The sequence below is a fragment of the Leptidea sinapis genome, chromosome 26 (assembly GCF_905404315.1).
Source record: "Leptidea sinapis chromosome 26, ilLepSina1.1, whole genome shotgun sequence".
NCBI classification, from domain to species: domain Eukaryota; kingdom Metazoa; phylum Arthropoda; class Insecta; order Lepidoptera; family Pieridae; genus Leptidea; species Leptidea sinapis.
This window is the reverse complement of record NC_066290.1, coordinates 5,839,636-5,862,325: the sequence shown is the minus strand read 5'-3', so window position 1 is coordinate 5,862,325 and position 22,690 is coordinate 5,839,636. Positions and strand designations below refer to the sequence as shown.

Genomic DNA, 22,690 nt, shown 5'->3' with positions numbered 1-22,690 from the left:
GTAAAATATCATATTATTAAGTAGGCTACGTTGACGTCCCAGTATGCTGCCTAAGAAGGATCCCTAAGTAGAGCTAACTTATTAAAGTACAGCATATTCTTTTTTCTTGAATTGAGTGGATTCAAATAACAATTTTTCTTGAATTCAGTAGTATTTTTTCAAACACATCTTCATTATATTATTATATTGAAGTTAAGCTTCTTTGGAATAAATTATTGTTGTAATTTGAAACTCGATGAAACGAAAAAGCAAATTTAGCATCGGATCTGTATCCGATTCGGTTGATTGAGTTTTTGGATGGAAAGTGCAATAGTCGCACTGTATCAACAACAAGATCAAAAACAGTTATTGACGCAGTATTCTAAAATATATGGATCATATTAAGACCAAAAAACTTATTGCCTTCTTTAGTTACCATATTTATCGAAAATGTATTCTCTCACTCTGAAAAAACCTATCTAATATACACAAATAAAAAAACCTTCCGCCGCGACTCGCTCTCGCCTCTCGCCTCCTCATAACTCAAGCACATCTCACCTATGTATGTAATTACAAACCTATCATGGATACCGACTCCAAAAATTACAATAATCGTATTTAGAATTAGATTAATTAATTAGATTGTATAAAAATACGCAATTATTTTTATACTTTTTAGTATATATTAAATCTATTGTTTTGAAATAGTGTTTTTGAAGTCGGTTGTTTTTTGTTAAATTTTTTTAATTTATGATTTTTAGTGAATTTGAAGAAAATTAGCTAACAATTTGGCTAAATATGTGTAGATATTCTTATTATTATATTTTTCAATGCAGCAATGAACGTAAGTGCATCGCAATTTGATTACAGACAGTAACTAATTCTGCCACAGATCGCACCCTTACTGTAAGTCGTTAAGGACTGTATTGATTATCATATTCGACTACGACAATTACTTGGCCATAACTATGTTATGGTAGATGACTTAAATATCCGGATACCATAAAAAAGATTCGGCCTAGTATCATTAATTTGCTCCTAAGAATTTCCGTTCCGTTACTTTGTCATGGATTCCGTAATCAGAACCTCACCAAACTATATTAGATGTATATCCTTTCCAATAAAAAAAGAATCATCTAAATGGGCTGGCGCGATATTGAGTTATTCGTAAATTTATCATCCACTTTGCTATACGTATGTTTAGCAAATTTAAGACTTTAATGGTTTTCTCATGGATGCCATTGACCGTAGTTTTTACATATAATATTCTTGAAATGACTTTTGTAATCTCTTAGCGCACAAATTGTACATGAATAAAAAAATTTCATTAATTCATAATATTACTTATTTTTTGTTATGTTATGGTAAAATAAATATAATTATCAGTAAATGCTTTTCATTATTGTGTTTCTTCTTCTTTTACATTCCCAAACATCTGTTGAGTATGTGACTTTGTGTCGTAAGATGTAATTCCGTTAAGGGTAATTTTAATCATAATAATAATATGATAACACCCAAAACTACTCCTGTCAAAACTATTGCTATCCAAAATGGGCACGCTGAGACTACTTCTAAAGTTATAAGTTCACGATATATGGTTGCTTTTTGCTTAACGCTTCAAACATATCTGTTGGCTAGGAATTAGATCGGCTCCTAGCCAGTACCGACTTACGTAGTAGCTACGGACCGTCCTCTACTTCTATAGTGTCATTATTCTAAGATTATAAGTGTTAAAGTCAATTACACTTTTTCATCAAATGACAAGTCAGGGTAAAAAGTCAATGGTTTGTGACTTTAGTCTTTAGGTTTCAACTTTTCAAGTAGAATTAAATTTAAAGTCTAAACATTGCAAAATTACCAATAATTGCACTTTGATTTGATTTACGAAATATACCTACCTTATCTGTACCGTGAGTAAAGTTGCTTTGGATAACTATTACCTATATTATCATAAATTGCTAAACTTACATTTGTTTTATTTACCAGAAGAGAACATTATAAAGATAACATAAAATATCAACATGCTGAAATAACTGGCCCAGGAAATGAGTTTCATAGTGCGGTGACTTTTATAGTCTTGTTATAGTTACCTTGGCTCTTGAGTTATCAATATGAAAAGTAGTAAACGAAGACTTCAGGCTCTGGCAGAAGGATCTGAAACGATTCCTAACTACCTTAAAATGGAAGATTCTGAAACATCGATTCCTCCCGTATTTAGATCACGATTGCACGAACTTTTTTCGCAGATAGAAAAGGAGTTTGATTTGCTATACACTGAAAATTTAAACCGTAAGTTAGATAAATTATTATTTTTAACATTATAGTGAGGCAATGTAGTTTTATACAAAAAATATTGTTTTAAAAAAATACATTTGACAAATAATACAAAAAAAAATAATTTTCAGTTCAAGAGAAGATTGACATATTGAGTGAAAAACTTGAAAGGGAAAGTTATGTTGGAGATAAACAGAATGTTGATTATATTGAATTTGAGTCTACTGGGAAAAATTCGAAATCCAAATGTAAGTTGGTAATTTTGTCTTTCTATAATAGAATATTTCTATTGTTTGGTAGGTACTTAAAATTTTATTTCTATTATAGTTGAATTTAATGCAATATTGTTTCTTTGAATTGTAAACAAATGTATTGATTTTATTTTAAGTAGCATTGATGTCCAATTTTTGGAAATATTAAAATGTGGAAGAAAGAATGCATCCTTTATAATTTTCTTAGTTTGTTTCCTACAAGTAAAATGTTGCGAAAATATTTTTGATCAAACTAACATTTTTCTTAATGCATAATATTCAACTAGTTGCACCAAATATAGGTGACAGGATAGTCTTAAATGGCCCTTTAGGCTGATGAAATGCCTCTTCATTTCCTCTGTGTTTGTGGCCCACTAATGAATAAGCATAACACCATCCTACATCCGGCAACTACACCCTGATCCCAGGTGCTGTTTGTAATACTCATGTCAAGAAGTTTCTGTGGTTTGTACCAGCAGCAGGGCTAGACAACAAGCTATAAGTATGAGTGGTGAACACAATACTTAAATTCTGAACATGGTGTTACTAGGACTAGTCAAATGGCCACCCTCTCCAAATAGTAATATTGGGTTTATTAGCATGCATTTTGATGATTAAGAATAGATCATGAAATGTTTCAGTGTCTCAAAATTCTCAAAAGGTTAAAACTAGCCATAAACTCAGAGTCCAGACAAGTAAAATTGTATCCAGTTTCAAAGCACCATCATACAGCTGCCAATTGATAAGAGAATTTACTGGGCACAAAGATGGCATATGGGATGTCACAACTGCGAGACCAGGACAATCGCTGATTGGAACAGCATCAGCAGGTAATTAATATTATATATATTGAAGGCTGTTCAAGGCTGACTGTAAGTGGACCCAGCTATGTTGATAAATCTGTATTTAAAAAACAATGATAAACAAATTTACAACAACTTATGGCACACATTGAAGTGTCCTTGTCTCTTTTCCTTTCTTCTTCTTTGCTGTCCCCTCACTGCTGAGGATCATGACTCCGTAGACTGTCAACAGCACACATCCATCAATTATGGTCCATATCCTGGTACAGTGCTATCCATATGCATTTTGATTACTTTCTGCTAGTGAACAAGAGCTTGTCTGAATCATAGCTGATATTGATTATCATCATGTGGTGATAAGTTACTCTTATTACTGGTTACAGATCATACAGCCTGTGTATGGAGTGTGGATTGGGGGAAGTGCTTGCTACAATACACTGGACATTCTGGCTCTGTCAACTCAATCAAATTCCATCCAAGCCGAGACATTGCACTCACAAGCAGCGGGGATAACACAGCACATGTTTGGCAAGCCGCCGTCAATTGGGACTTACCCGTGGGTTTTCTTTAAGTTTTTATTGGTGACTTTTAAATAACATACAGATAAACCCCAACAAGGGGGTTTGGGTCATACCAAAAGCAAAATGTATACTTGTGTGTATAAATCTATTTAGATTAAATCTGAACAAAACCAACCCAACCCTACCATGCAAAATAGAGACACAGAAGATGTCGAGTTGAGGAGCATAGCCTGTGCATATTTCTAGCTACCTATGCGTTGGCTGAATGGAAACATCTGTTGGGTTAATTAAGAGTTGAATGTGTTATCTATATAAGCCTTTAAATTAAATCTGTATCAATGTCTTTTGTTGTGTCCACTTGAAAATACTGCGCAATGAAACTACTTCTAGTTTTGGATTGGATTTGGAGTGGATATTGGTGGATAGTGGAGGGTGATATTTAAGTTTATGTTTATAGAGAGGTCAATCTTCTGAAGAGGAGTTAGAAGGTGGTGGAGAGGAAAGTCTTGGTGAGGGCGACAGGCCAGAAGTCCTGCGAACACCGTTAAAGGAATTGGGTGGACACTCTGGTGTCGTGGTCGCAGCTGACTGGCTCACCGGCGGTGATCACGTCATCACAGCCTCCTGGGATAGAACTGCAAACCTGTATGATGTAGAGACTGGAGATTGTCTTCAGATATTAACAGGTAGGTACTGTATAAGTGTGAATTTGTGCTAGACTCTCAGAATTAATGCCTATAAAAAGATACTGATAATATTAACCATATGGGGGTTTTGTATAACAAACTCCTGTTATAATTAGGGTTCTTATTGCTTCCCAGGTCACGACCACGAGTTGACCCATGCGTCTGCGCACCACAACTCTCGGTTAGTGGTGACTGCTTCAAGAGACACCACATTCCGTCTGTGGGACTTCAGAGAACCGATACATTCTGTCTCCGTGTTCCAGGGACACACAGAGTATGTTGAGATTGGTTTGTTTATCACAAAGGTTGTGTTAGGCAGTAATTTTATAAATTCGAATGTGGGTTTGACTGTTTGTTCCGCTTTCACACCAAGAATTATTGCGTTTGCGAGAGAGTACAACGGGGACGAAGTCGCGGGTAGAAACTAGAATATTATTACGTGCGTTTTACAGATCGATTTCATACAAATTGTTTTAATGGAGTACCCGCTCTTAGTAGTTGCGTACCGAGTCTAAATATGTAAAACCGAATTGAACTCACCAAACGTAATATTATCTTAGTTTTCGTAGCGACCCACATTTTCGGAAATTTTCATTCAGATTAGCGCTAGACGCCGTGTCAAGTAAATGAATTTGCGACGACACAAACAGTGCTTAATCACGTGATAGAAAAATTCTGATAGTTGTTTGATTTATCTCTTAAAGATTACCATAATAGTGACATAACTGATTGGACGTGAGAACAAGAGACTGTCATTACATACATGATCAATGACTGACTATCTGACCCGACTAGGTACTGCTAATATTACAGTAGAGTAGTATAAATATAAGAAGGGGAACCACTGTATACAGAATTAACAGCATAATATATTTTCTGCGAACTAATCCCAGACAACACTATATTTTGATGATGGTTGTTTCATTTGCAAAGGCTTGCAAGATGCATATTGATTTACTTATTTCCTTAGCCATAGTTGCCTAATGTTCTACTTCCCAGTACTAAAAGTTTAACTCCACAAATTTATCACAAATAATGACGGGAAACTTGAGTTGTAGTATATAGTGCATAACACATAAAACTGTCCATCTTTTGAAAGGAAGAACAAATAGAGGATAAGGGAAGCACGATACTGAATTCAATTTTCAAATTCGAAAGACGGACTATTGTCGCTATAGCCATTACATACTCGTATACTAATTTCTAATTCGATAGCGCCACATTACACTTACCCCCTTATTCATAATGGTCCGCTAACTTTAAACAGCCGCTTAGGAGTGTTTTTTCTCATTCTGACTTAGGTCAATAGAAGAAGACAGAGTGAGAATTAGCAATGCTTTAAGTTAGCAGACTATTATGAATTAGTGGGTTACTGTATCCGGATGTTCTCTCTATCATGGATTCCATGTTCCAGGCAATATGGCATTGTCTTTTAAGTTAATAAAAATTCTGTGTTTTTTAGTCTAAATAACAACATGTAACAATTATTGATGTGATGGGAAAATTTAAAATCGTATAAATCATGACAAATATATTGTTGGCGAATTTAAGAAAGTACCGATTATAGAATAAGTGTGTGATACTTAATTACTTTAATCAAAGAAAATACTGATTTAAAATTGTTTACAGGAGTGTCACCTCCGCAGTATTCACACGAGAAGATAAAGTCGTGTCTGGGTCAGATGATCGATCTGTTAAGGTAAGACTTGTATACAGGATAGGGTTATGGAAAGATTATTTGATCAAATACGAACGTAAAATAGCCAGAAGTAGTGTTAGGACTCATGCCCATTTAGGGTTCTCTATCCGAAGGGCGAACAGTAATTGCGCTCTTCATAGACATAAGATGCCCTTCAAACCGAAACGCCTGGAAAAAAGGCGCCTGTGGTTGACTTACCCTGTATCTTATGCAAAGAAGTCGCCCTTTTGTAAACATGACTTCAGATGTGCGAAGATGCGTAATGAGAGGTGTGTGTTGGTTGAGAACCAGTTTATTCCGATAGAAAGAAATATCATATTGGAATTGCTCTTTAAGTTATTCAGGGGGGGATCCCACAAGCGAGACCACCAGTGATAGGGATTGGGGAAGTATGTGGGTTATAGGACCCAGAGTCGTTTGACGTAATTTGTTAATGCAATGTACATTAATTATTTTTTATGACAATAACGAGACGAGCTCCCAGCTGATAGTAATTGATAGGCCCTGCCCATTACAATGTAGTGCCGTTTAGGATTCTTGAAAGTACCAAATATTCTGCACCTACACTTGTGCTCGTCAACTTGAGAAATAAGATGTTAAGCCTTCTTTGCCCAGTAATTTCACTAGCTACGGCGCCCTTCAGACCGAATCGCAACAATGATTACACATTACTGCTTCACGGCAGAAATAGGCGCCTTTGTGGTACCGATAATCTAGCCGGCATCCTATGCAAAGGAGCCTCCTGGTAATTGAGATTATATTGTTCAGGTGTGGGACGTACGCAACATGCGGTCAGCCCTGGCCACCATCAGGTCGGACTCTTCAGTGAACCGCGTGTCCGTGAGTGGCGGCGGTATGATCGCTATCCCGCATGACAACCGCCAAGTGCGGATCTTCGACCTGCAAGGACAGCGACTGGCCAGGTTGCCCCGCTCCAGCAGACAGGTAAATAAACATGGGCTTTAATAACTGGCTGTATTTTTTGAATTCAAGTTACATAATATCAATTTCAACTATTGCTTAGAAGAATTGTTAAAAAACGTTTGTGTGGGAAAGGTTATTATAGCATAAACGATTTTCTTAATGACACCACGGACTGGGAATAAAGCGAACACTCTCAGGCTCTTCAATTATAAATGTTTATTGTACGATATTACATTGTAATCCATATTTTATATTAAAAAAAAAAGCCCGCTGAGTTTCTTTCTTCTTCTCAGGTCTGAGGCTGTCTCTTTTGAATGGGTGGTAGATTTTGACGTTCAATAAGTGATTTTAAATCGTATTTTGAATAAAAATATTTGAATTTTGAATTTGATGCATTACTGTGGAGGAATGAATGAACTGGATGAAGTTTACGAGTTAATGAATGAAAGAAAATTAGGTGACAAAGACTGAAAAAGGAATGCTGAAATGGTTTGGACACGTGGAGCGAATGAGTGAAGAAAGAATGACGCATCAAATATATAAGGCAAGTGTGTGTTGGCAAGTCGGTCGCGGGAGACCTCATAGAACATTCGTCGATCAAATTGGGGACGCCCAATTCCCCTAGCGTTGTTAGAGAGTACAGGCAGTGGTGGTAAACTCATCTTATTAATAAACGCAATGAAAAGATACTCCAAGCTTAAAATTACTTCTCCCTGTCATGTAATTCTGTAGTGATAAGGTAAGATAAGGGCTATCACAGATGACACACTTATCGAGTCTGCGGCACACAAAAAGTTTGCATTGTCCGCAAAATGTCTTTGGCAGATATTTCACAGACTCAACGCACACGACGTACACTTTCGGTCATTTTGTCGGCAGAACTGTAGGGTGTAAACGCAAACGAAGTTCAGAGATTGCGGTGTATTATTTCGTACTTGAGATATAAAACAAGAAGAAGAAATAGAGAATTTTGGGTTCATCCTATTCTTTCAGAAAGATAATTAAAGGGACTGTTTCATATTAAACATTCAGTTCTAGAACTATATATATACTCTGCCAAAGATGTATCATACAGTGCTGGTCTGTTTTCTATTTCTTATATCAACATCGATACATCGATGTCTAGCGCCATGATACACGTTAATTTCTAGCAAGTACTACAGACTAAAGTGAGCGTCGTCTGCGTTAGCGCTCGTTGACGTGAACGTTATATGTTTTTGGCGCACTATTTGTACTGCACGGTCTGTCAGATCTACGAGGATATTTTGTGTGTCAGACTTTGCGCCCCGTTACTGCATATAATTCTATCAGTTTTTATCACAGACTAAAAAGTGTGTCACGGATAGTCTGTCGTCTGTGATAGGCCTAAAGATAAAAAGTTTTAAACTTGGAATAACTTTACTTCACGTTTATTAATAACACAGAAACAGTAAATAACCAATGCTGACTAATTCGAACATATATTAAAAACTCTTACGAACATTTTAGGGGCATCGCCGCATGGTGACGTCAGTGGCGTGGGCGGAAGACATATCTTGCGGCATCAACTTCTTCAGCTGCGGATTCGACCGGCGCATCCTCGGCTGGGCAATACAGCCCTCCAAGGACAACTGAATGTTCCTCGAATTGGTAACGATACTTCACAAGTTATGATGGTGCAATCACGCCTTTACGTGTGTCACGGGACCATGAGATCGCTACGCCATCTTGTTGACGCTCGGTATACGGGCATTGTTCCGTGCGCGCTCATACGACATTGTATTTGTTCTAATACTACAGAAAGATCAACGAGAAGAGGTAAAGAATGTAAACAAATATTTAGGGCTTCAAAACATTTTTATTTGAATAATTATGGGCTCCCTATTCAAATTGCTTTGAAGAAATTTGAATTTAAGAGTCCGAATCATCCGTATTTCTGAGAATATAACCTAACTCAATAACGGTCCATTTGTTTACATTCTTTATCTCGTCTCATTGTGAATGTGAATTAAAAAAGAATCTGTCCAAATGAGAGTAAACCCGCTTGTTCTTTTGCAGTATTTATAAACTGTTACAGCAAACCTTTTAAAGTCTAAAAAAATTAAAATGCTGCTACGTCTAGGGACTGTGAAAGTAGGCACACAATATGAAATGAATTTGATACCCTAAGGCGATTTAAAGTCCAGTTACGAGTCCAGTCTTGTGCTAGGTTAAATGCGACTGTTAAACTAAAAACATTTATTTCTTTTAAATTCTTTATATTGTTTTATAATAACAGAATGCATTCGTTTCTGATAAAACTTAATTCTCAGGGTTTTGTTGATCGTACCGCGTTTGTTATGTGTTCTCAGTGCGATTACAATGTTGATTATTTCAGAATTCGTAAGATATTGATTAAATCTAAATATGTTGGTATGGGTATATCATAGTCGCGTTTGGTACTTATTAAGTAAGAGTACAGTATATAATGCTATCTCGCTCTATTATATACTGTACTCTTACTAATACTATTCAATTTTATTTTGCAGCCTCCATGTGATACTCTTCACCTTCTGCATCTTCGAATTAATAATAAGAAAAATAAACAGTTTCCATGTGATAACCTCTTATAAATCGATGCACGGTGGCTGCACGCACGAAAGGAATGTCTGCCTGACCTAGGTTATGTTAAAATTTAGACTAAATTATTAATTTGACTCATTTATATGATCGTATAAAAATATATTTTCTCATTAGGTTAGCACGTAGAATTATCGCACGACTTAACAGACAACCAATAGTTTTTGTTTACCTACCCTCACAATGTATTACAACAATAAGTCTTAATGACATTATAAACTGTTCCGCTAGATATTGTTGAAGTTATACTTCTTTAGGCGCGTTATGAAAATATGATGAGAGTGAAATTTTAAGATGCGCGCGCATCACTGTAACATAAAGTAACAGGGTGAAGTTGGTTTCTAAAATTTTCTGACGTTTGCGATATTTGTATTTTTTTTTTGGTTACTTCGTCCATTATTAGGATAGGCAAAGGGTTCAAGCCCGTACAGCCGTATTCGTTATTTAATAAGTAATTGCGAAAGCCATCGTTGCAAGATTTTTACAATGTTGTTCTGTCTACAAACGTAGAATAGCAGGAGGAATAAATAATTTAAATGATTTTTGCTTTGTTAGGCCAAAGAAGTATAACTTCTGGCGTGCATACAGAAGTACACACACACACACTTTTCTAATACTTGTGACACCTTCGAACTTATAACGACATGCCTAATAAATGACGAATGTTTTCAGATACATAAGAACACAGATCTTACATAAATAGGTTATAACTACTAAATTTTGCTTACTTTGTCTCTGTGTAGTCTGATTATATTGCGGGCAAACCTCTCTAAGGCGCCAATCATATAATCGAATCTAGATCTGTTACAATTATATAATATTATAAGATCATTAAAATCTCGTTTGATGCATATAAACCACAGATATTGATGTATGTCAGTGCCGTCTGTGCTATAGATTTAATAACTTTAAGGCCCTTCTATGGCGTATTTCTTATAGAACGAATAACTATAATTATCTATCGCTTACGCCAATAAGAAAACTTGATGTAGCTAAGTTGAGAGTTTATAAAATGTCACTTATCGTTAGTATAGCTTGTCAATACATATCTAAGCAACATTATCTGCCTATTCAAGTATATCGTAGACATAAGGGAATAAAAAAATGATAAACTTCATGTCGCGTAGTAAAAGATGAATATATAAAGTTTGTGTGAAATAACAAAATGTTGCATATTTTCGATCAGGACCTTTAACAATACATATCAAACATATATAGCCGAGAACTTTTGAAAATTACACGTGCTATTTTGCAGTATATTGCAGTACAATATTTTTTTTTTCAAATCAAATCAAATCATCTTTATCTGCAAGATAAGGTAATAATAAGATGTTGTTGGCTTATAATTAACAGCTGCTCTTATCCTAACCCATAAGGCATGCAAACTTATAGTGTAGTAGAATACATAGTCAGTTCACGTTTTAATTTCTGTAACAATTATAATATACTGTACTATACTAAAAAAGATATACATCCCAAGAAAACTTAAATTAACATAACATCATATTGCCCGTTTACAATTAATATAAATTAAATACCTAACAAAATGAAAAACTCTTCATATTAATTACGTTTTAATACGGATGTACACTTATAATACGTATCCAGGTTTCTTCCCTCACATTTCTGAACTTTCAAACTGTAAAGTAAAGATAAAGTATTCAGTATTCGTTTTAAATTTACTAAAATTTGTCTTATTTAGCTTAGCGTTGCATACTAAATGTATTTTAATCTGTATAGTAAAAATATATATAAGTAATACATATTTTTCTATATACAAGAACTAATGTTGTATAATATTAACTTGCAGATCTTGAAAGTATTAATAATTAACTATCCTTAGGTCCTGTTTAACATTTACAAGTAAAGTTACGAATAGGTTATTTGCTACTCATCTATCGAATAAATGTATCATCACTAGTCTAACAATGTTTAAATAGTGTTAACTAGCAGATGAAGCGCAATTTAAATTATATGATGGATTTAGTAGCAAAGGTCATTCTTAGGTTCTGCCTATTTGTAGTGCTCCTATCACTAATATTTTTTGAACTTTTTTGAAGTGAAAACTTCTTTAGTGGCGTTGAGCACTTTTCTTGTGCTGGGTATAAAATGTAAAGCGAGGTGTTTAATTTTTTATAATATTAATTGTCATTTTTGTGTACTATAGCGCAATAAATAAATATTGTATCTAACCACATAAATGCTAGTACTTTTATTCTGATAAATAAAGCAATTCGTTCGAAATGATTCCCTAACCATTCCAAAATATTCAAAAATGCGCAACGTTTATTCGTTCGAGTTTTCACTACTCCCGGATTGGAACCCGTTATCTTTTTTATTGCAAACACAAATTAGTTAATGGTTTTTGTTCTTTGGCATCTTTAATTCGCATCAAAAATCGTATTCGATACATAAAGTAGGATTGCGTAATGACTAGGTAACAAAGAACTTTGCCCGCCATTTTTCTTGTAGAAAGTAGACCCCGGAAGCCGCATCTGTTGTGACGTATCTATACAGGTTATATAATTTTTAATTAACGAAGGAAATTTATTTAAATAAAGAATCTTTGTGACCAAATGACTATATTAATCAAAATAATATAAAACTTGCTGTTTGGTTAGAACGTTATAGTTGGCGGTAGCGATCTTAACCCGACCGAGCGAAGGAACAAAATTTAAAAGTGTATCTTATATTCCGTCGTGTTAGCTTATTTTACATTATAAGCATATTTTTCGTGTCAGTAATATTAAAATCATTTGATTGAGACCCTTTTAGCGGGTCGGTGTTGTTTTATTTGCTTCGATAAATGCTTGTATTAAGAAGTAACGGTTTGTGCGGCGGGTGTAAATAACCTTAGGCCTATCGCAGATGACACACTTTTGTGCTATCTTGTCTATTTGTTTTATGTAGATATTACACAGACTCAACGCACACGACGTACACTTTCGGTCATTTTGTCGGCAGAACTGTAGGGATGTACATGCAATGGAAGTACAGAGATTGCGGTGTATTATTTCGTACTTGAGATATAAAAATGAAAGTAATAGAGAATTTAGGGTTCATTATATTCTTTCAGAACTATTATTAAAAGGGACTGTTTCATATTAAACATTCAGTTCTAAAACTATATCCAAATAAATTTGTACTCTTCATCTCACAATTTTCTTTTTAAATTTCTGTCATGATACTCTGCCAAAGATGTATCATACAGTGCTGGTCTGTTTTCTATTATTGAGTCAACATCGATACATCGATGTCTAGCGCCATGATACACGTCAATCACTAGCAAGTCCAGACTACAGAGTAAATAAAGTGAGCGTCGTCGGTGTTACATTTTTTTGGCGCACTTGTGCACACGTCTGTAAGATCTACGCGTCGCTTGCGGTACTGCATGTTATTCTATATGTTTTACTATCACAGACTAAAAAGTGCGTCACGTATAGTCTGTTGTCTGTGATAGGCCTTAGATAAAGTATACGTCTAGATAGAGTCTAGGCATGAGCCTCAGGTGTATTACTTCAGTGTGTGTTCGCCCGGTATTTTTAAGACGAGTTCACAGCTGTAATTCCGCCTATCTAGACGTATCAATAATTATCTAAGGTAATATCTAATGATATATTTACGTTCCCAGTATCTTCTAGTTAACTATGTGTGTACTATAATAATTTAATAACTTATAAGATTATTACAATGAAGCACAATACTTTAAGTCGTATAGTTGGTTGGCTTTCAGAGTTTATTTATGATAAGTATAGACTTAGTGTAGATTTAATTGTGATTTAGTCATGTTACCTATAATTATGGGAATTTATTTGTTAATGGCTCTGTCCGCATCCGTTATTTCATTTGTTGTACAACACCATAATATTATTGTTAAACTTGTGTTGCTCTTCATTATTTTGTATTATTTCCAGAGATAACGTAAACGTTCGATAATATTCAGTAGCCGAACCGACAGACGTTGTTGTCATGGCAACGGTTCCCATAACAACCGTTACCGTGGCAACGTTGATCATCGCTTGTTCGCTTAGCGTGGATAGGTGTAGGTGGCCTTGTTAATGGGTTGTGGGTGAGCCGTGAAATTATATTTTTGGCATTAGCATTTTTCGCAATATGGTATGAGATTTTAAAGACCGGCAGCGCATCTCTTGACACCTGTTGTTGCGGTTCTCCATGGGCGGTTGCCTCACCACTCCCCGTCCAGAGCCTCTTGCCCGTTTGCCCCTTCTTATATAACATAATATTGTAAAATAGTATGCTCAAACTTATTATGTTCTATACTTAGATTAAAGATTAGTCTCCGCTGCTCTAGGTACCGCACTTCTTAAGAACAATAACTTTTTTATTACAACTATTAGATGCTTGTGTGCGTGGCATCTTGACACTCAATGGCATCTTTAAAATTTTGTAACATACGCTTCGTCTTATTTTACATTGGAATTAATAAAATACAAAATATTTACTGATGATATGTAATCCCAGTGTCTTTCTTATTTCTTGTGGTAGGTATTACTTTTACAAACTTGTACTACGCAACCTTGCAGTTTCAGTTTCAATTACAAGCAAAGTTTTAACCAAAAGAAACTGGCTCGAGTATGCCCACTTGGGCGTAGTATTCGTTTCCGCACTTTGCGACTAAGCCTGCAGTATCTAGTCTGAGCGCACCGGAGACGAATCCTTAATCTAAGACTATATATATGTAGACCTCGAAAGTACTCAGTTTTCATGTTTAATTAACATCAAATAAAATAGAGAACATGTGTTTGGGACTACATATTATACATCTGTGTTAGGTAAAAAACAGTCATTGAACGAAGAACGGCACAGAGTGCGTTGTAATATCTGCAAAATATCCTTATATAAATTTAGAAATTCACGTTATTATTGAGAAAATGTATTATTATATAAGTACCCCACATACTACCTTACTATTAGCATACTTACTACTAAAAAACCTACTGTAAATGACTAATTAATTATGAATTTGAAACAGACTTCAAATACTTATCAAAGCTTTTCGGGTCTGTGATTTAAACATTAAATTGCGTTTAAATTAAACTAATTACACAAATAAAATATGAAAAATAAAATTTTATAAACGATGCGGGACTGCGGATGAAGCCACAACCTGAGAGTTGAACAAAACAAACAGAATTTTATAACGAGGCGGTACTCGAACGGTTAGCTCAGTTGGTTAGTGCACCAGCACGGAACGCCGGAGGTCGTGGGTTCGAGTCCGGCATCGTTCATAAAATTTTGTTTTTCAAATTTTATTTGAAGTGAGGGTTATCACTTTAAAAACATAACACATTGTTTAATTAATTATGATTTTGAAACAGACTTCAAATACTTATCAAAGCTTTTCGGGTCTGTGATTTAAACATAAATTGCGTTTAAATGAAACTAATTAAATAAAAAAGTGCTAAAATTCGCGTCCCAAATATAATTTTATTCGATAAATATTTATTGATGATTCGTTGATATCTCTAGAATACATATCTGTATAGTAATACTTCTATAACTAGTCTACTAGCACGCATTCTACCAAAGATTATCATTATTAATAATTGGGTAGGACGAACAACTCTATCTGTGGATGCGACATATTTTATCTATAACTAGTTTGCGACATGTGGGACAGAAAAGACGTTGTAAATACTTTAATAGATGTACATTATTTCATTATTTATTTTTTGACCTTAAGGGACGAGACGAGCAGGACGTTCAGCCCGTTATAATGCAGTTCCGCTCAGGATTCTTGAAAAACTCAAAAATTCTGAGCGGCACTACAATTGCGCTCGTCACCTTGAGACATAAGATGTTAAGTCTCATTTGCCCATTAATTTTTACCAGCCACGGCGCCCTTCAGACCGAAACACAATAATAAACATTACTGCTTCACGGAAGCAAGGAGCAGCCTATATTAAAAGATAACGACAACTATGCATTTGATTATGCTTTAGACTTAAGATTTCAGCTATCAATGAACTGCGAATTTTATTATAAGTAAAAAAAAAATCTTTCAAACACTTTTCCCTTGACATCAATCGTAGAAAAATTGTGGTAAAAATTTCCAATGGCTTAAAAATTAATATATTTTTATTGTCCTTTTTGCCCTAAGAGATATTTATGGTTCTAAGTAATATACAAATTAAGATCTCTAGTGCCCATAGCACAGGGTCTTAGGTTTAAATTAGAAAAAATATCGAAATAGGCATTATTCTGCGGAAGTCCAAAATAATTATTTAAATACACTGGCCTGCAAAAGTAAGTATCACACTTTTCAAATTAAATTTTTTTCTAACTATAGAAGGTAGAGATTTAAGATTAAAAACGTTTTGTTGCAAATTTTATAGGCTTAAATTCTTAGAAACTAAAATTATACATTAGTAACATTTTTAACTTAAAAAAGATAAAACAATGAAAATAGACATTTTTAGTTTAGTGTAAAAAAATTCAACTAAAATGTATTACATGTTATTTAATTTTTAATAACTGGTATTGCCTCCTCGAGCTCTGATTACAGCGTCGAGCCGGTTTGGCATACTGAACACTAGGTTTCGGAGCCGACGTTGGGGAATATTCTCCCATTCTTCTACCAGGGCCTGCTTTAGTGCCCTGAGGGTAGTAGGTGGTGGTCTGCGATTTCTGACTAGCCTCCCAAGCTCATCCCAGGCGTGTTCAATCGGGTTGAGATCAGGACTTCTTGATGGCCAAGCCATCACGCTGATACCGACCTCCTGAATATACTCTTGTACGATACGCGCCGTGTGTGGCCGGGCATTATCATGCATCAGCATCGATCCATCACCCATATTTGCTAAATACGGCCCTGCATACTCATTGAGAATCTCTTGAGCATATCTTTGCCCAGTGAGGGTGCCATTTTCTATGGCTACTAGCTCTGTGCGACCTTCTGAAGATATGCCAGCCAATACATGTACACTGCCTCCACCGTATTGGACTCTTTCTGAGATGCAGGCTTGAAGGTATCGCTCACCAGGTCGCCTGTAAACACTTCGCCTTCCATCAGAAGTGTAAAGGGAGAATCGAGACTCATCTGCAAACAAAATTCTTGACCATTCTTCTTCATCCCACTGCATGTGTTCACGGGCGTATCGCAGTCTCGCTACTCGATGCTGTCTCTCGAGTGTTGGGCCACTCGCTGGTCTTCGGGGTTTCAAATTTGCTTCAACAAGTCTTCTTCTCACTGTACTGTCACTAATGTAGTCCCTCCGGGTCTGAAGTAGCTGTTGCTGGACTTCAACTGCATTTTGGTGGCGATTTCTTAACACAGTGGAAATAATATAACGATCTTCTCGGGCACTGGTACACCTGGGTCTGCCATTACAAGGTCTCCTCAGATGGTGTCCAGTCTCTTCGTACCTTCGCTTTACCTTCTGGACCGTTCGTACCGTCACACCCACCATTCTTGCAGTGCGACGCATACTGATGCCTAGTTCCAGAAAAGCCATGATCCTAGTACATTCTTCAACTGAAAGAGGCTTGATAAATAAATGTTATGTGCTTTTTAGCATAAATTTTTAAAACAAGACCCATCGATCTTGATAAAAATTTAAAACAGAAAGAAAAATGTGAATGGTAAAATTGTAATTCGGAAACGTCCACTTTGAAAAAAAGGTTTTGTTTTTGAAGTTTTTCAACTAATTCTTAAAAGAAGATTACCGACTATAAAGTTTTTATGTACATTATTAAATTCTCTTTGGAGTCCTTTTTATTTCGAAAGTATATCTTGTGAACTTAAAACGTTATCCCAATTTGAAAAGTGTGATACTTACTTTTGAAGGCCAGTGTAGTAGCTATTTATTTATTCAACTTACCCGTTAATATTATGAGTGACAACAAGATTGTGGTAGAATGAGCCTAAACCATTAACGTTATTTCATTAACTATAAGTGTTACTTACTGATACTTTGTATTCTTCTTTTGTTGTTGCGTTTCACACCAAATATTGTTCGCTGAGATGTGATAATTACAAAAATCAGTGTTGTTTAAAGTTGCCAATACACATACTTGCGACAAGTAAGTACCTCGTAGTACCACAAAAAATTAATACAGTATAGCCATAGTTAATCGACAGTTGCCATAGTTGCTCCAAGAAGTTACGTATTATAAATATATTGTTTACCAACCCTCAAGTGAGAAGATCACATAGATTTACATTTAATAACTAGCTGACCAGACAGACCTTGTTCTGTACATAATAAATGAAATACCGTTTTTGATGAATTTGTCAATAATTTTTCATTGTAACATAATAATATGCTCCTTGTTGTTATAAAATGAAATTGTTTCACAGCAGAACTGTCAAACCGCGCGTCAAAAATACTCTCACAGAAAATATGTCCAAACAAAACAAATATTGGAAATAAAAATAATTATGGGTCCCAAATCGAAATAAAAACTATCCTATCTCTTAAGTTGGACTAAACTGCACTCCATGAAGTAATCCCCATTGAAATCCGTTCATTAGTTTAGGGAGTCCATTGAGGACAAACATTGTGACACGAGATTTATATATATTAAGATTTATAATTGAATTTGGATTTACCGGTGGGAGGCTCCTTTGTACAGGATATCGGCTAGATTATGGGTACCACAACGGCGCCTATGTCTGCCGTGAAGCAGTACCGTGTAAAAATTACTGTATTTCAGTCTGAAGGGCGCCGTAGCTAGTGAGATTACTGGGCAAATGAGACTTAACATCTTATGTCTATAGGTGACGAGCGCAATTGTAGTGCCGCTCAGAATTTTTGGGGTTTTTCAAGAATACTGGGCGGCATTGCATAGTAATGGGCAGGGCGTATTAATTACCATCAGCTGAACGTCCTGCGCGTCACGTCCCTTATTTTCATAAAAAATAAAATAAAAAAAAATACTGAATTTGGATGAATCACGTCTAACGTAGTTAGGTAAATAACATAATTCTTCGATTTAATATAAAACAACCAGCCTATTAATGTGTGTGTATTATAATAGAGAAACAGGTATGATTCCACGTTTATCCAGCGATAATTCATCTTGGTTATCCAAAGACCCGAGCAGTTTAAATTTTTACTCATTTTTCGATGAATCACTGCTGAGTAACGTTGTCTTATAGAAGTTAATATCGTTAATGGTTGAGCACACTATCTATGTATTTTAAATTAGAATTACAATGTTAATAATCTTATAGACGATATATTGTCCATACCAGCATGAAATACTTTAGAATGATTGTAAAAAACTTAAAATAGTGATCTAAGTGATGAATAAAATATCTTGTAAATGATCTGAATATTTTGTTATTCCTGTTATAATATTTATTAAATAATATATTCAATTAACCTTTTGTTTGAGTTATTTATGACAATTTTTCAATAATGTTCCCGTGACCTACTTATTTGTAATTTCGCCTCAAGACTATACAGATTTAGAAAAGTAAAATACCAAACGCTGGAACTCACTCCTGTTCCACCGTGGCGAATCAACAGCTCTTGAAAATGCCCCGCCCCGTGTGTAAGTAGAACACATTTCGAAGGCGTCTGGGGGTTTATGTTAGGTTATTTTTTTAAGGCTGAATAAGTGTTTCACAGAATTAAGTTTATGCATGGGCTTGAAATTAAAAAGATTTTGATTGTGACCTACTTATAGGGGCGTGCATCTCATATAGGCAAATAGGTAGTGCCTACCTCGTTATGGTTATTTAGTTCCGTTATTTTATAATTAAACTTCAAGAGAACTCTTACATACCTACCTACTCATGAAATTTTTCCTTTCGTTAGATACTAAATAACTAAGTAAGCAATCTCCAGAATGCATACGAGGGCTGCAGTAAAAGTATCGGGAATCTAGGAAGTGACACAACATTACTATTTAAAAATGTATTTATTGCTTTTCGAAGTATTCTCCGCAAAATTTGACACATTTTTCCATACGATGGAACCAATCATTGAAGCAACCATTCGGAAGTTGGGGTGTCCAAAATGGCCGTTTTGTAGGCGTCCACAGCTTCTTCAGGTGATGAAAATCTCTGACCACGCAATTTATTCTTTGTTTTAGGGAAAGTATAGAAATCATTAGGGCTTAGGTTGGGGCTGTACCGCGGATGGTCTAATAATTTAATGTTTTCTTGCTCTAAAAACTTTTTTGTTCTGTGCGTGGTGTGAGAACTCGCATTGTCGTGATGGTGGATGATGCGGCGGTTGCAGTTCTCTTTACGGAGTTCAGAAACGACCTGTGGCAAACAAATGCAAGCATACTATTCTGCGTTAACCGTTCTTTGTCCCTCAAGAGGAATAGTCTCAACATGGCCGGTTTTGGAGACAAACGAGGCCACCATTTACATGCAACACTCCGTGAACGAACAATTTTTGTTGGCGTATATCCAGGATTCGTCACCTGATACGATGTTGTATACAGCATTTGAGGATCCTGCGTGGAATCTTTCGAGAGTTCTGACGCACCAAGTAGTTGCTCTTCACAGAGCAAATGCGGTATCCATGGGGAAAACAACTTTTTTACACCTAATTGTTCATGCTAGATTATTTGTATTTGACTCATGCCAATGTCTAAAGTTGCCTGAATTTCGCGGTATGTCACATATTGATCTTCCTCAATGAGCATACGCACAGCATCAACGTTTTCTTTGGTGACTTCAGTTTTTGGACGACCTTGACGGGGATCATCACTGAGCTTGATACGTCCACGTTGAAATTCAGCAAACCAGCGATAAATTGTGGTTTTGGATGGGGTTTCATCACCAAATGCAGAAGTCATCCGGTCAACACTCTGTTTTTGTGTTAAACCACATCGCTCTAAAATTTTCTCGAGTCAATTCCATTTTCTCAACGACGAAACAAGTTTGAAAAGACCTAGTGGCAAGACCGAGAATCTTTTTTTAAATAAATAAATGGTATTCGATTTTTATCACCAAGTAGTTTTCAATTAAAAAGATTTTAATATGACAGGAACAGTGGAAATATTCCATTCCCGATACTTTTAGTGCAGCCCTCGTATAACAAAGCTCAATTACGACTAGTTAGATCTTCAGTGCCTACATTGCTGTAAAGCCAATGCACGTTCCTGCCTACTTATTATGGTATTTAAAAAAATAAGGAAACACTGTATGAAAATGTTAAATTGAGATAACTATTATTCATTACTGTTCTGTCACTTTGTTTTTATTACTGTCAAAACCAGTGGGTCTAATGAAAATAAAATTCGTTGCGTCTCGGGACTCCCGACAGAAGTGATAATTAAAACTAATGTTTGAAATTGTTTAACTTGAGAAAAGCTTAGTTTATTAAACCAAAATTTTATGTATAATATTAATATCTTAAGGTAAGGAGAGGTTATTTGATAATAAAATATTTTGTTGATTATTTATTTAATATTTTATTCTTAGTTACAATTCTTTAATATGTACATTAGAATTATGTGCATATACATTTGTAGTGAATATGTAACGTGTATGATGTATCGATGACGTAACCAACATACTTACTTGTAACATCGTGGGTTAGGTAGCACGTAGGTGCTCTAACCAGTCGGTTGCATACTGTGTACCGTGTAGGGTGTTTGTGGTAAATAAATAACCTGTTCTCGATTGGCATCACACAACTGACTTACTTGCATTCCTAAATAGCCTTCTGATCTCTAAAGAACAATAGTGATAGTGCAGATGAAGAGAGTGACTCCTACATTGGTGACCGCGACTAACACACGCGGTGCGTATCATATTACATTGGACTTGGACACGTGCAACAAGGTGTGATACAGAACACAGCAGACTCACACCATTCATCTCACCGACCATCATGCCAGATCCAGCTTTAGTTCAAGCCCAGGCCTTAACGCAGGCTCAAGGTGCAGTACAAGCGCAGTTAGATAAACATGCCACGCAGCTGGAAAATCGAAAATCAGAAAACTCAAAATTACCCGCCATTTCGGTTCAGAGCCGGATAGCTGAATTTTGAGTGGACATGCCGCGTCTCTGGTTCGCACACTTTGAAGCCGTCGTGGCACCCCAGAAGCAAGGGGATGACGTAAAATTGAGTCTAGTGATTGCAATTTTTTTTTTATGGAATAGGAGGACAAACGAGCGTACGGGTCACCTGTTGTTAAGTGATCACTGCCGCCCACAATCTCTTGCAACACCAGAGGAATCACAGGAGCGTTTCCGGCCTTTAAGGAAGGTGTACGCGCTTTTTTTGAAGGTACCCATGTCGTATCGTCCCTGAAACACCGCACAAGGAAGCTCATTCCACAGCTTTGTAGTACGTGGAAGAAAGCTCCTTGAAAACCGTACTGTGGAGGACCGCCACACATCCAGATGGTGAGGATGATATCCTAACTTGTGGCGTGTCGTGGGATGAAGGTGGAATTCGGCGACAGGAATCAGGTTAAACAACTCTTCGGAACACTCCCCGTGATAAATGCGGTAGAAGACACACAATGAAGCGACGTCTCTACGCAACGCCCAAGTGATCCAGCCGTTCACAGAGCACTGGGTCCCCGACAATTCGAGCTGCTCTGCGTTGCAAGCGGTCAAATGGATCGAGCTGATACTGGGGTGCGCCAGACCAGAGATGACAGCAATACTCCATGTGTGGCCGTACCTGCGCTTTGTAGAGCGCTAGTATGTGGGCCGGCTTGAAGTATTGCCGTGCTCTATTAATGACGCCCAGTTTCTTTGAAGCCAATTTGGCTTTGCCTTCCAGATGACCACGAAATTGGCAATCGCTCGAGATTTCGAGACCCAGTATTCCGATACTAGGCCAGGCTTTGAGGGAATTGTTGTTGAAGAGCGGTGATACGACAAATGGGCTTTTTTTAGTGGTAAACGCGCAAACTTGAATCTTCTGGGGGTTAAATTGGACAAGGTTCAATTTTCCCCATTCCGCGACCTTCTAAAGAGAGGACTCGATAGAAGACACAAGTTTCCCCCGGCACT

The 22,690-nt window shown here is 36.2% G+C and overlaps 2 protein-coding genes across 3 annotated transcripts in view; both read left to right on the top strand.

The window, feature by feature from the left end:
- LOC126972562 (uncharacterized) overlaps positions 1-22,690 on the top strand; it is a 166,355-nt gene that overhangs the window by 91,335 nt on the left and 52,330 nt on the right. The gene's annotated exons all lie outside the window — the stretch shown is intronic.
- LOC126972544 (WD repeat-containing protein 37) lies at positions 1,752-11,845 on the top strand. 2 transcript variants are annotated; one of them, XM_050819382.1, is made up of 11 exons: positions 1,752-1,889; positions 1,966-2,268; positions 2,385-2,501; positions 3,146-3,334; positions 3,691-3,863; positions 4,286-4,514; positions 4,650-4,788; positions 6,144-6,213; positions 6,982-7,158; positions 8,626-8,766; positions 9,645-11,845. In XM_050819382.1, the coding sequence occupies exons 2-10, from the start codon at positions 2,091-2,093 to the stop codon at positions 8,749-8,751; spliced, it is 1,398 nt and encodes a 465-aa protein (XP_050675339.1). In that variant the 5' UTR covers positions 1,752-1,889; positions 1,966-2,090; the 3' UTR covers positions 8,752-8,766; positions 9,645-11,845. The 2 variants fall into 2 exon arrangements, with proteins under 2 accessions (XP_050675339.1, XP_050675338.1); XM_050819381.1 differs by lacking the exon at positions 9,645-11,845 and having other exon boundaries at positions 8,626-9,622.